This window comes from Triturus cristatus, chromosome 3_1, assembly GCF_964204655.1.
Source record: "Triturus cristatus chromosome 3_1, aTriCri1.1, whole genome shotgun sequence".
Lineage (NCBI taxonomy): Eukaryota > Metazoa > Chordata > Amphibia > Caudata > Salamandridae > Triturus > Triturus cristatus.
This window is the reverse complement of record NC_140583.1, coordinates 706149928-706165505: the sequence shown is the minus strand read 5'-3', so window position 1 is coordinate 706165505 and position 15578 is coordinate 706149928. Positions and strand designations below refer to the sequence as shown.

Below are 15578 nucleotides of genomic sequence, written 5' to 3'. Positions count from 1 at the left end.
AGGGACCTTCAATTTAGTCCCAGTCTTGCCACTTGCCTGGCAAGACTTACAGGTCTTACAAAAGGTGTCTGAGGCAACTCTCATCCTGGGCCAATAAAAGTGTGGGACCAACCGCGCGAAGGTTTTGTCCTGACCCAGGTGTCCGGCTAAGGGTATCTCGTGCGCTAACTCCAGCAGGAAGGCCCGGTAGCATTGGGGGACCACTAAGTCCCTCGAAGATCCATGCACCGGCACCTTAGGCTCACTGTACAGGAGGCCATCCTCCCAATACACATGATATCTGCCCGTCTCCTGACTGGCCACTTGGGCTTCGGCCTGTCGCCGCATGCCTTCAAGCGTGGGGCACGCCCTTTGCGCCTGACAAAATTCCTCCCGGGTAGGTCCTCCTTCCACATGCCAGTCGGCAAGGGTCGGCAAGTCCCCCACGGTAACGACATCCACCTCCACGGACTCCGGGGGCACCTCTGCGGCCTCCCCGTCCATCTCACGGGGTGTGTCCTCTACCACCTTCTCCTCTCCACACTCAGCGTTGGGTTGGGCCATTATCCCAGGCTCCAACCCGGGTTGAGTTCCATGCCGGGCAGCCATGGACCGCGTGACTACGCAAGTCCACCCTGGTAATACCAGCATCTCGGTATGAGCTCGAAATTCTACATCTTTCCACTTGGTGTGCTCCGGGTCGTTCCCTAGCAAACACCCCACAGGCAAGGCAGGGCTCACCGCAACTCTCAGTAGGCCTTTGACTCCTCCCCACTCAAATGGAACTCGAGCCATTGGATAGTGACTCACACTGCCGTCAGCCAATACGGCCGGATGGAACTCCTCGGGGACTACTTGGTCTGGGGACACCAGCCGCCTCACTACGGTGGTCATGCTGGCACCTGTGTCCCTCAGAGCCTCCACCTCCTCCCCGTTAACTCTCACCTTCTGCTGGTATTTAGCAGTGTTCGGGGGCAGGGACACTACGGGGACCATCTCTCTATCCCCGAGTGAAACCAGGGTCAGGCCTGTCCACTCCCCTTCCCTATCTAAGGGCAGCTCCACCCCAAGCGCTACACTAGCCACCCCGGGGCTCTTCCCGCCCGTTGGGGCTGGGGGTCTCTTGCGACACTTAGGATCGCCTTTGTAGTGTCCAATTTCCCCACATTCGTAGCACCTCACAATCCTTGGCTGCTGACTCCTGTTAGGGTAAGTGGGCTTTGGGGAATTGGACGGAGGTGGGGTTCCTACTCCTTTCCCAAACTGCTTATTTTGTGGGCCTCTCGAGAACTCCACCGTTTTATCTCCCCCCTCTTTCTTCTGGGGGAAACCCTGTCCGCCTTTCGAGCCATCTCCCCCGGGGCCCTTGTGAGACACCCGGGTGCTCACCCAAATATCCGCCTCCTCCGCAAGCTCACGGGGATCCGTTAACTTGCTGTCCAGCAGATGTTGGCGCAGCTCCGGAAAGCACTTATCCAAGAGGTGCTCCCTTAAAAAAAGATTGTACAACCCTTGGTAGTCCTGCACCTCGCTGCCACGCACCCAACCATCTAGTGCCTTACGGGCATAGTCAAAACAATCCACCCAATTCTGTGTGGACAGCTTATGGCTGCCACGGAACTTCTGCCTATACCTCTCGGGGTTGAGACCAAATTTCTTTAGTAAGGCCTCTTTCATGGGGGCATACCTGACCTGATCCGCCTTGGCTAAATACAAAAGGGTGTCCCTGACATTGGGAGGTATATAGCGATACAGGCCACCTCCCCAGTTGCTCTCGGGTACCCCATGGGCAGTCAAGACCACCTCGTATGCCTCCAGCCACTTGGCAATATCATCCCCCACCGTGTAACTGGCAATGACTTCTTTGGGCAAATAAAATTTTGACTCTTGGGGATCTTTTGGTACGCTGCCACCATTGTCCTTATTGGACGCATTCAACTGGAGAGTGCGCAACTCCAACTCTTACAGCTGAAGCTCGTGCGCCAGCTTCTTTGCTTCCATTGCCCATCTCTTGTTTTCTCTTTCTTGCTCTAATTTGGCTAGCTCCCATTTCAACTGTCTCTCCTCCCTCCTGTCCTCATACTCCTCTGGAGACGCGCTCCTCCTAGTCCCTGTCCTACTGCTGGCCCCAGAATGTCTTCCTGGTGGCACATTTTCAGACATATCCACATTGAGCAGGTCTAGCTCCTCCTGCGCGCTCTCCTCCTGAGGTACATCCTGCGCCCCCTGTCCCTCATCCTCTCTCCCCTCTGGGTGGGCCTCTACCCATGCCCTTAAGGCGGTACGGAGTTCCGGTCCTTTGGCCCTCCGCACCCCAGGCACCCCCATCCCCTGCCCGAATTCTCTCAGTTACCTTACAGAATACCCCTCAAGGTCAGCTAACCGGAACTCCATCGTGACAGGTGGGGACCTAGATGTTAAGGAAGAAAAATACTATGATACGGGTGACAGTGTCAGGCTAACTAGGATTCTACACCCTCAGTCTGGACAGTGGAATTCAATCAATACGGTAATAAACAGTTGCAGAGCTTAAACACAATAGGCGTCTAATTGCGGCACCCTCCGCTTCACTGGAGTGTGCTGTATGGTCACAGGTCCTTATCCCACTGCTGCCACCAATGTAGGACCGGGGGTCACCGGGCCCTAAGGGGGTAACGTGACTCGAGCGGGTGGGCACCCGAAGGCTTAAGTGTAAAGCGACCATACAACATACACATCCCCTGAAGCAGGAAGCGCACGCAATAACTGACCCCACACCGTAGGCTCAATGGAAATCAATCAGGTTTATCTAAATCAGGTTAGATTCAAAAGCATTTAATTAGGTCTCAATTGGCAATACCTGGATACATTTAAATGTCAAGCTCAAAAGCATTTCATTACATTTCAATTGGCAATACCTGAATACAGTAAAACGTCAGGTTCAAAAGCATCACATTACACTTAAATTGGCAATACCTGAATACAGTAAAACGTCAGGTTCAGAAGCATCTCATTACACTTCAATTGGCAATACCTGAATACAGTAAAACGTCAGGTTCAGAAGCATCTCATTACACTTCAATTGGCAATACCTGAATATATTGACCAAGACGCGACACCTGGTGATCCTGGAGGAGCGTCAAACACAGTAGTTAAACCTAACGCTGCGCGTAGCAACTTAAACAGCGGGTAAAATTAGGCATAGGGTCATAGCGCTGCACATAGCCGTGGGGTAACGCTTTAAATAAGACCTATGACCATACCGATTGAATAACGCTTTAAATCAGGCCTCTGATCGTAACGATTGTATAACGCTTTAAATCAGGCCTCTGATCGTAACGATTGAATAATGCTTTAAAGCAGGCCTCTGACCATAACACTTGAATAACGCTTTAAATCAGGGAATCATGGGCAGTTCGTTTGGCTTGGTTACTCCTTGGAGCTCTACATGAGGCAGTTCAACATAGCGCCGCACATGGAAGGCAGTCAGGGGTCCGCCCAGTCTTTGACACGCGTAGGGGACAGTGGAGGCCTCGCGGGGGATCTCCCCGGGGGAGGGGCGTGCTCCGGGCCTTTGGGGGCCTCCCGCCCTCCTCCCTGGAGATTACCTGCGTCGCTGGTCTTCCTCCTCCCTGGCGGAGACCTCCCGCCGATCTCCGGGACGAGGGCCTCCCTCGCAGCTTCTCTGTAAGTGGGGGGACAAAGTGCGGGGCTCCCAGTCGGGTCAGACGTGACCGGGGAGCTCCGCTACCCTCACCGGGGCTTCCGGGGATTTCCTCGATGCCTCAAGGGCCCGCGCCCGCAGCCGCCAATGGCAGTGCGGTCTGCGGGGGCGCGGCCCAACCGACCAATGGGGCTAAGTCGGGGGCGGCGCTCAGCAGTCCGCCCCCGTCAGGTGACTCGAGTTCCTGGCTTCAGGGCTACGCAGCCGCGGCAAGGCACCTGGGCCCAACGAGGCCTTCTCGGCACTGGGGGTCGCAATTCTTCGGCTGCGGTGGCAGCGGCGGGGCCCCGGGCTTCTCCGCGGGCCCTGGTGACGACAGGGGGCAGCCTTCCGGCCCTGGGCCGCAGCGGTGAGTGTGCCTCCGATTCCCTCACCGGGGGGGGGGGGCAGAAATTAAGGGGTGACTTCGGCGCCCAGCGCCCGTGGCAGGACTGACTAGGGGGGATCCCAGGCAAGGTCGGGGAGCGCAGGGGTCACAGCGCTAGTACCTGGTTGATCCCCCGGCAGTCCAGTAGTGAGTCTTTAGAAATAAGTTTCAGTAGTCAGTTTCAGCATTAAGTTTCAGCAATCAACTTCAGCATTAAGTTTCAGCAGTCTTAGTGGCGCAGTTGGCTCTGGCGCCCTTGGGGGTTCTGTTGCTTGGGGGGGTGGGGTTGAGTTGGGGACTAGTTCGCTCCTAGTCAAGCTTGGCAGATGGCTCCTGGGTTCCCCTCCCGCTGGGCTAGATCAGTGGGCTAGTACAGGATCCCTCACTCACTTAAAAGGCAGCACCTAAGCCCTGTCACTTTCAGAGGCATAAGTCCCTGACTAGGCCCTACCGCCTAAAACTCCTGCGTGGGTTCCCCAGGTCTGCGTTACTCCAGCTGCCTAGAAAAAGTTCCCTCCCTCTGTTAAGTAGCCCTAGGTCAGGTGACCACCTTCTAAGGCGGCAAAAGTAAAACCCCACCTCCCTTCTAGAAGGTTCCAGCACATTCCAGGAGCTTCCCCATTCTAACTATAGGACAAAAAAGGCGGGCTGGTGTCGCAACATTGTTGTGGGGTTCCAGCCAGCTCCTGGCAGCTAGGGTGCTACTAGAAAGGCCACTCTGCAGTAGCAGGGGCCTGTGGCAGCCATCTTAGGGGAAGGGAGCACCTGCACCTTAACACTGATTGGCAATGAAAAGGCGCCCGGAGACCTAAGTCCAACACAAAAATGAGGGTGGAAAAATGAGGCACGGTCAAAAAATACAGGGGGAGACCACCCTAGGGCTGACAGGTCTAACATGGTCCATGTTTTAGTTAAAATCTCCCATGAGCAGAAAATTATCTGCTTCTAAGATATGAGGGTCTAACCATAGCATGAGCTTTGAAATGAAATCTTTCTTTTCGCTGGCAGGTGGTAAACCAACGCCTCCTTCTAGTTTAGATTGGAGGTGGTTTCTAATTGAAATAATTGAAAAATAATGGCTGCATTCATTTGAGAACTGAATACATATGAGCCTCAATCAGTGTGTAATTAGTAAAGAGAGTGGATAAAGTGTGTGTGTGTGTGTGTGTGTGTGTGTGTGTGTGTGTGTGTGTGTGTGTGTGTGTGTGTGTGTGTGTGTGTGTGTGTGTGTGTGTGTGTGTGTGTGTGTGTGTGTGTGTGTGTGTCTCTGGGTGTGTGTGTCTCTGGGTGTGTGTGTCTCTGGGTGTGTGTGTCTCTGGGTGTGTGTGTCTCTGGGTGTGTGTGTCTCTGGGTGTGTGTGTCTCTGGGTGTGTGTGTCTCTGGGTGTGTGTGTCTGTGTGTGTGTGTGCGCTTCACGTTTTCCTGTACAGGTCTCCTTCCCTGCTGTTCTCATACCAAACCCTTCCCCCTGCCTGGCCACTCTAATCCTCAGCACTACAATAGCATTCTGAGTTGGAGTTGCCTGGAGGTGGACAACAAAATTCATCATGCAGATACAGAGGAAGAGGCCACAACTGACCCTGACATTAAATACCAAGAAAGAGAAAGTGACGATGATTACCATCCAGTAGAGCGCTAAACCTTCAAATGGCATCTCTGTGATGGGAATGGAATGCCAGAAACATATCAAAATGCCCCCAATATGTAGTGTAACACGAGATTAGTAGCCCTGCACACCCTCCTCAGTAAAAACACACACAAAGTTTAAAACATTAGCAGCCCCATTTTAAGGAGCAATACGGCACCTAGAGGCTGCTGAGCATCCGCGACATGGCCAGCATTTATGCCAGCATTTATGCCAAGAAAAAGGAAGTGTCGTTGATCACCAGGCACTGGAGCGCTAAACCTCAGAATGGCATCTGTGGTGGGACCAGAATGCCAAAAATCTAAATATGCCCCCACAATGTAGCGTAACACAAATAAGTAGCCCTCCACACCCTCCTCAGTAAAAACTCACACAAATTTTAAAACAATAGCAGCACCAATTAAAGCAGCAATGCTCGCACCTAGAGGCATAGAGGCATAATCTTATGATGGGGTTTCTTCTTCAAAGACTGTCGACATACTTTTAGCCTGTCAATTTGGCCGCTTTAGGTCTGGTATTTTTTTTTAAATAACCTAAAAAGCACAAATTTAGTGATTCTTAATCGCTATAATAAGCATAAAATCATCTTATATCATTATTACTTATGCAATAAATCATGTAATCAATTCCTACATATCAACAGGTCTCTTCCAAAGGTCTGTTATTTTTATTTCTCCGTGTATACAGGTTTCTTATAAGTCTTACACATACCCGGCATTTCACCAATTTATACACATCAAATATAACTCACCTGCCACTAATTGTTACCTTAAAGTTCCAGTATGCCCCCTCGAAAAAGATGTTTTGATGCAATCTAGATCTAAGTGTTTTAACATTATTGTGAGAATATCAGGAACGCACCGCCATTATTTAAGAATTCCCACTTTAAAAACCTAAAGTTTTGAATGAGGATCTAATTAAACATAGATTTGCGAGTCTTTTCCAGTTTATGCGTATCTCATATTACAAAGACAACCATGGTAGAAAGGGCCGGCTCTATGGCGGTGCAACTGGTGCCACCTCACTGGGTGCTGACTTAGCACCTGCTTGCTAGTTTATTTTGTGCTTAAAAGCACCTGCTGCCACGTTTATGTCCTCCAACAATTTTCATGCAACAATTAAAATGTCAAGAAAACTCCGGTGATTAATGATCTTCCTGGCGAGATCAGAGTTTTGTCCAGTAGACGTTTGGACTCGTGCAAGTTTTGATTCATGGTAAGGTGGCGCAGAGGTTTAATGTGCCTGCTGCAAAAAACATGTACCATGCAGATCACAAAGTGAATGTAATGTAAACAGGTCAGTGGATTGCCGCTTTTGTCAGAAACGCCCTTTTGTTAGTTGCAGTTTACAGTGAGCTATTACTATTAACTATCATCAAAGAACTGCGTGCAGGCTTCAAGGTATAGAATAGAGTGTATGGATTTTTTCCCCAGACTTTCATAATTCTAATGTTGCAAAAAGGGTTCATTTGGGTTCAAATCAGTTCTTGTTATTAAAGAGAGCCCCAATCCATTGTGTTACATTTTCAATTCAGAGTTTGTGCTTCTCCAGGCCAAGTACTGTTCAACCATACTGCCTACCTATATGGGTGGCATGTGAATCCACCCCTTGTTGTCCGCTGTCTTCTTATGTAACATTTCTTATACACTCATTTATGATTGATAGTCTCTGTGTAATGTGTGTGCTATGTAAAGTGCTCTGACACCCTTCACTTTTATGAGTGATGCTATAAAATTAATTTAATGCATCTGAGAGAGAGTGGTTATGGAGACTGTTAAAGGGTGGTAGGAAGGGAATCAGTGGGGGAGGTGGTTATTGAGGGGCGCCAAAAAACATTGTCGCACTGGGCGCCACCAATGCTAAAGCCGGCCCTGACGGTAGACACCATTCTCATGTTTATACTCAAGTGTCCACTGTAAGAAATAGTGATATCAAGAAGAACTTGCTGAAAATTGGACTCATTGTTTACTGGATGGCGATAGCAGCAACACAATGGACAGCTGGATTGAGAAGCCACCTGTTGCCCTGCATGATGGATGAAGGACTTTGGAATCCAGCTGACCCCCCAGGACTAGCAGGGTCATATTATGGGCAGTGGCACTAGGTTCACTTCTGCCCCCAAGAGGACCAGTTGGGCAAAGAATTCGACTTCTGTGCCCCAGCAGGAGGTGAAGAACAGCAGAAGTCGGCAAAGGAGAAAGCTAGTGCAAGGAGCTAGTAAACCCTGCACCCTGTACAATGTGCCCTTTTTTCAGCCAGAAGGCCTACTGAAAATGCTCCTTGTAGCTGGTGACACCCACCAGTGGCAAAAATAGCCCACGATTGTTGGCATCTGCCCATTGGAGCCTGAGTTACGCAGCTTTAACGGGTTTGACATCTGACCCATCCTGCTTGCGAAACAGAGTGCATGGGGAAAAGCTGGAACTTAAAAAACTCGGGGTCAGCAGAGGATTTATTCAATATTTTTGCCCAGGGAGATGGTTGTGCATAGGACCCTCTCCCCTAAGTTATTCTCGGCCAGGGGACTTCTGCTGTTCCGCATCTCCTGCTTGGGCACAGAAGTCCAAGTTTTCGCCCCACTGGCCCTCTTGGGGGCATAAGTGAACCTAGTGTTACTGCCCATACTATGACCCTTCTAGTCCTGGATGCCAAAGTCCTTTGTCCATCACGCAGGACATCAGGTGGCTTTTCAATCCAACTGTCCGTTGTGTTGCTGCTATCGCCATCCAGGTCCAGAGTCTTGCGAGAAAGCTGTGAAGACCTGGGACCACATCCCCAGGACCCCGCGGCCCAGCAAAATGTTGCCCTGAGCAGGACAACAAAGACAGAGTTGCTCCCACCACGGGAGCAGAAAAGGAGCTGTTCTCGCCATGCAGGGGCAAATGGGGATACTGGCTCCAGCACAGCACAGGCGCTGCCTGCGTGGAAGCCAGCATGATTTGTGCGGCATTTCGGATTCCAGAGCAGCCCCCTACCTTAAAGGGGAATCAGGTTGTCCCGGGTGACACCAGGGCCTCCTTTACAAATAAATATAAAAACACACGACAAAGGCTGCACCGGAAACAAAGCAGCAGAGGACCCGCTCACATATTCACGCTCAATGGAGGAGCGCTGCAGTCCTCCATGATGCAATAGAAGGGCAAAATTACCCAGGGTGTATAGCTGGTAATGAAGATCTTAATTAGAACAATATATATCATTAAAATACATTTTAACAGAAAAATATAAATCAAGAAATCTAATGTTTATTTCATACCTTCATGCATGTTTCCGCAGTGTAAAATATCATGAAGAAGACATTCACTGTTTGTAGTTCATCCTCATAAATCACTTTTAGCTCTGGTATGAAAGATAGTACAACTGGAAAGATGTTCATTAAAATAGACAAATAAATCACAAATTCAAATTCATTAGTGTAAACAACCTTGTAGAGGAGCTTCAGTACCTTTATCCTGCAACAAAAATAAAGAGACAAAGCTATATATTTTGAAACATGATTTTCAAACAGTGCAATCGTGGTTTTACATAGCTTTATTTTTTTTTTATGTATGCTCAACTCTAACCTACAACATATACAGAGATCCCTGCAGCAAGTCCTTAACTCACTGAGCTATGTTAATGGGTAAATATTATAGAAGAAAGTTAGGGGATGATTTGGAGTTTGGTAGACAGGGTACTCCGCTACAAATCAGGTGGAGTACTCTGTCTGCTAAACTGACAGTCCACTGGCTCTATTTAGAGTTGGGTGGACAGTCATGTTTCCGTCAGTAGAGCCTCCCGGCTCCACTGGTGGAAACATTGTACAGACGGTCTTACAGAGTAGGGGTCTTTAGTGTAATTACTTCAGATCATCCTCCCCATCAGGAGAGCTCATGGTCCCAAAGGTAAATAAAAATGACCCCATATCCTGGGAGAAAGCTCACAGGCCATCAGGGTTGTAAGTTATTGGGTTACAGAAACAAATTTCTGCTTTGGGAATTTAGTTTTGTAAAACAAAAAAGTTTTCTGAGTTTGCTTGAAACATAGCAGCTGCTCAGCAAACATGCAATGCCTTCAGAAGAGCCACTGCCATTACAAAGGCAAAGACATCTCAAGGCAGGCAGAGCCCTGTAAATAGGTTATAATCTGCACTCTGGCTTAAGGCCATTCTCTAAATTTGGCCCGTAATTCAGCTCCCATCTGCACATAATCAAACTGTGGAAGGTGGTGAGCTTCAAAGACGAGATTGACAAGAGGGAGGGGCAACCCAGTAACCCTGGGAGGACAATAAATAAAGGCACAAGTAGTCCCTATGGGGGAAGTGGAGCCCTTGACTTCCACAGTAATAGTTACAAAACAAACTCACAAATAAGGTGTATAATGCGATTTATAAATTTATTTGGTAATTCACAATGAAAATGTTTTGTTTTCGACAAGAACTATATTTTTTTTATTTCAGAGACACAATCTTAGAACAAAGTACACCTATTGGTGTGATGGCACAGTGAAAGTGATAGAATGAATGAATGGTGAGAAGGTGCTATACAAAATGCAAGTGTATATATATGACTGATAAGGACATTTGAATGTTAAAATGAACACTCTCAATGGGAGTGTTGAAATCATAAATCAATTTTGTATCGGCACTTTCATAACCTGAGATTGCTTTAAATCAACGGTGGCCACTAGTCATACATCTATAATAGGGAGGCTATGGGGTACACACAAGTATTTCTCTGAGTTGTTTTGGGAACTTAGTGAAACATTGCATCACAAAAGTTATGTAATTAGGCTCCCCACACAAGTAAAAACTCGGAATTCGAGTGATGACACAGGCTGAGGTTTGCATAGTTAAGATTGAATAAGTCTGTCATCTATAGGGCAAAGAACGGTGTTTAAGTTAGTGAAATGTAGGTTAAAATGTGTGTCTAAAATAAATCAGACAGGACCTCTTGGACTCACATGTTGGGAAACTCGAGTAATGTTACATCCTAAAGTGTGCCAAACGTAGCTTGAATACATCCGTCATCTATAAGGCAAAAACAGTGTTTCAATTACTTAGAATGTGTGTCTAATAAAGATAAAATAAAGGCCTGCATGTAAACAACCGTCTGCTGATCAGTGGAACTGTGGAAAAGAAAAGCAATCAGTGTCTTTCCATGTTTAAAGACGGCTGTGAAGTTATCTGCGCCAGTCATACTTACAAACCTTTACTGACACGAGTTCACAAATCATTCCACATTTAAATCAAGAAGGTCGTCGAGAGCCGCCATAACCCCCGACTCCTCTCCAGTACCTCTCACGTAGACATTATAAATGTCTACTTTCCAATGTGAGCCCATGGCAAATCTAACTGCCTGAATATTGTGACTCTGGGTTGGAAGCACCTGTATATTTAGGCCTAAATCCTGCCGCACCCAAATTGTCAAGCCCCCTGATGGCCTCCCCTTTTCACCTCTAAGAGCTGGAATATAATAATTTAGATAGCCTACACAGAAGAGAGGAACCTCTGCCCAAGTTGCTTGGAAGAGACAGATGTTGTGTGCCTCTATGAAAGCATGCCACTCGTAAGAACCCATCTTCGTGCTCAATCCTGCGATGTTCCAAGACAACAAGGAATCCTTTATAGGGATTGTACATGGTAACAGTAGCCTGCTAGGTATAATAGTGGGTGGACTACTCACCTCTGACACACCATCTATCTGAGTGGGTGAAATAGAAATAATCTTTGGGGACTGAGCTAGCCCTACAACAGAATGCGTAGGACTCAGGGAGCTGCCTCCAGTGATGGGACTGACTATTGGATATTCTTGTTGCTTTGGGAGCGATACTCTCCTCCGTCAATCATTAATTTCCAAAGTGGAACTTCCCTGCATACTGGTTAGCCTGTGCCTTGGTAAATGGGCAACCCTGCTACTCGGAGGGGATCGTCTGAACTGGATAGATGACAGTCCTGGTGGAGTGGTGTGAAAATCCAAAGCAAAGACGTTTTCTGCAAAATCTGCCCTGGTTAGGGTAAGCTCGATGCAGTCATGTTGGTGAACTAGTGAGGTAAGCCTCTGAGCTTTTACTATGTCTTCCACTGATCGGCATCCCCTGACATGCCATATCCAGTGAATAACTTGATTTGTCAGGGAATACGCATTCTCTATACCTTTATTTGCATCGAGCTTGGGTGCATTCACCATAAACATTCTATGGGTACTAGGTAAGTTAGATTGGTGCTGTTCTCGATGCCCGGGCTGAGAACCACGCTCTGGATGTTTGGCGTGAGAAAATGTATTTCCACTGTACGATGTCTGGTCCCTCACTAGTGCCGCCCTTGAGGGGTTGTTAGAGTTACTTGCTACGGAGTGTGGAAAGTGCTTAGGCATCGGTGGTGGTGTCTTTATTTTGTGTGTCCTAGCCTTTCCAGGAGGAGGTGGTAAACTGCTGGGAGTGGCAATATTGCCTATGGTAGAAGTAACAGATGTAGCAAATGAAGTTACAGGATTGGCACCCTGTGAGTGCACTAGGTGGCTACTTTCTATTTCAATTGCACTCCCTCTTCGAGATAGATTTGATGGTAGGAGTTTAACCATCGAGGCTAAATCCTCTATCAAACTTCTCATAGACCCTACTTCCTGTCTTAACTTGGTGACTGGTTGGATCATGTCCTGGCATTCTGTGTTAATTCCTAGCACTACATCTTTGCTTTGTGTAATTGATGTCTGTGGTGTCTGAGCAATCTGGGGCTTTTCGCCCTCCTCTTTATCCTCATTAGCTCGATCTAACAAGGGCAGAAATCTGTTTGTACAAATGATTGTTCAATATGAGACTTAGTCGGACTAATAGTTGGGTGGGATGCTCCCTTTGTTTCACATTCTCCGTCATCGTTGTTGGTGGCCGATCTTTTGTTATGTGTTTTACGAAACATTGCAGGGATAGCGAGATTAGAGGGTTGGATTAGCCGGGGGGGGGGGGGGGGGGGGGGTTTGAACGGAGATGGGTTGTGCAGTAGGCGAAGACTCTAGTATGCCCTCACACTCACTGACTAGGGTATCAATACGATCTATTACACAGTCACTACCTGCATGTTTTTGAAGCTTCCTGGCCTTTTTCCCCCTATTTCCCCGACTTGTTCCATTCCCTCCAACCTCACCCCCTTCCCCGCTTCCTTCTGGTATCTTTCTTATCCCCATATTCCCGGGTTATACAGCCAGACCTCTTGTGACTACTAGTCCTTCAAAAGCTATGCCAAGACCTCACTTAGCATCAAAGTATAATTTAGCTTACAAGTACTAAACAGTATAAAACAGTGAAAGGAAAGTAATAAAACGCTAAGGATCAACAAATCCAGAAAGGCCTGTACGTCAATGTTTTAGCAATCTCAATATGGGTCTGTTTTAGTTTATTCCAATGGGCTCTGGAAGGTCCCAGCATCGGTTCCACTATCAGGCCACAAACAAAAGAGGGGTGGCCCTGCCCTGCCTCTTCCTGTCAATGACGGGCCCGCCTTTGGCCCGAGCTTTGCTCGGGCGCTGCCCGCACACTTCCCGCGCTGCAGGAGCCCGCTTTGGAATTTAAGCAAGCGCCTCTTGGCGCTGTCAATGACGCTGGGTGTGCCTTGAGGCAGAAGCACGATGCACCCTGGGGCAATAAATCCTAGCCCCCTCAGGTCCCAACAATGGTGCTGCGGTCTTGATGGGCGTCCCGCGCTGTGGGATCGTGAGCAAGGTATCAGAGATACCGAAACGCGTAGATCATCACGCTTTTGACCTGTGAAATTGAATAACGGAAGCTGTGAAAACTTCAGGAGTGCGTCCCGTTTTTCTTTGAAAGAGGAATGTGGTGAAATATTGGAGCGGTGTGGTTCTGCTGCAGGGAACCGCACCCGTGGTGAGCGCTGAGGATTCCTGGTGAAACTGAACCGATGTGGGGATATATATATATATATATATATAGCACCGAAATCCGTTGGCGTTGCTCTATTCTGCCAAATTAACGATTTTGAAACTACTCCGGAGTGCCAAGCAAGGTTTCCTGTTACTAAGTGGGAGGCGTTGGAAGTATTTTTAGCAGCGTGCAGCGAAGCGCTGCATACTCGGCACCACCAGCGGTCAGGTAGCTGGGAGGAAACTCGCCAACACCAGGAGGATATATATCAAAACAATACTCTTTCAGGCTTAGATTGATGCATAAATTATGCAAAAAAGAACTCTGGGAAGTTCTCAAAGTCTTTTCCAATTTCAATTGGGTTCTCTCTTGTGTCTGGACAAAGCTATCCTCATTGTACTGCGTCACGCCTTACGCCTGCTTGGAGCAGGCACAAGGTTTTGATGCAGTTGCGTCCTAGAAGTGGCACAATTAATTCTTGTCGATTTCACTGCGTCACTTCTACAAGGCTTTTTTGCATGGGAACGCCCACCCTGCATACATTATACCTGACGCAGGTATAATGTGACGCAGGGCTTTACAATGTGACGCATCTCCCTAGATGCGTCACGTTGTAAATGGGCTGCATTTATTTTACGTCGCATCACAAAAAGTGACGCAACGGCGGCGCAAAAATGACGCAAGGGACTCGTAAATCTGCCCCTGATTACTTTTCTTTTCCACAGTGCCACTGATTGGCAGATGGTTGTTTACATATGGTTGAGTCTAAGAGGTCTTATCTGATCCTTTATCAGACACGTTCTAACTAATTTAAACACCTTTTTAGCCTTATAGATAGATGACAGGTGTATTTAGTCTTCGTTTGATACACTTTAGGATGTGACACCACTCGAGTGACAGGTGTGTTTAGTCTTCGTTTGTTACATTTTAGGATGTGACACCACTCGAGTTTGCTAACGGTTGTTGCAGGGATTCTGCTTTTGCACAGAACTATGCGCAGGAGACCAGGACCTCAGAGAATTGTGGTGTACCAGAAAATCCTCCTCAGAACCTAAAAACCCCTTATCCGACTAGCTTAGTATCTCATTCGTTAACCTAGATCTAGCTAGGTGGTCCCAATGTATAGACAAACCAGAACAAGCGACTTAGATATTTCTCAGGAGTGGTGGGAATCTGAAATACCTGTTCGTACTTATTTATTAGTCCACAACTGAATAATACAGACACGGTAAAGTTTAAAGAGTTTATTTTATAAACCTCGCGTCCTAAGATGCAGTACTTTGGCTAACACTAGCAGACTAACGATACAGATCAGAATCATGAGCATTATTACAATACCATATAGAATGAAAGGAGCAATCATACTATTAATGACAGTGGTATACGGCCACACTCCTTTCACTATAATCTAATACATTATTATTATTAGACTATTAGAAGGTCTCTTAGGCTAACAGGGGGGACCCCATACCGTATAGATCAGCTTAGTAGAATCACATCAAAGGATCAGCTCTCACAGCATGCATCAGCTCTTCTTGTTCGAATGAATGTAAAACCAAACTGTTCTTCAATATTAAAGACGCTCGTCCTTCAAACATTGGCAGCTGTATGCATGATATGTCTAACAAGTGTCTACGATCAATCTAAACACAACACTCTGTACCTTCTAGTGACCCAGACGCGTTCTTTGCATGAGGTACAGACCAAGGGCACATTTCACGGTTAAGAATGTATAACAACCGTTTGTTATTCTGTAGGGCAAAGACGAGTCAGCATTTTACAAAATGAATAACACATAACAACAGTGTCGTGTGCAGCGCAGCAGAAACAACAAGCTTGCTTGTTAACTATGATCTCGGTTATGCTAACTTAGTGTTGTAAATAGGGCGTGGCTTAGTCCATCTCACACCCCCCCATGATCGGAGCACTAACCAATAGGGATACATTTATCAAGAACGCAGAGTTCAAGTGACTTAGAACGGACTCAAGGACATACAAGATAAGTGTAAAGTCCGATAATAAAAAAATGT

The 15578-nt window shown here is 47.4% G+C and overlaps 1 protein-coding gene across 1 annotated transcript in view; it reads right to left on the bottom strand.

Annotated features, from left to right (window-relative positions):
• The window catches only part of LOC146860824 (sperm-specific sodium:proton exchanger-like), a 4630975-nt gene that overhangs the window by 1984415 nt on the left and 2630982 nt on the right, over positions 1-15578 (bottom strand). The window contains exon 12 of the mRNA XM_085646174.1: positions 8951-9146. Within this exon, the coding sequence (XP_085502300.1) occupies positions 8951-9146 (196 nt within the window). The remainder of the gene's footprint in view (positions 1-8950; positions 9147-15578) is intronic.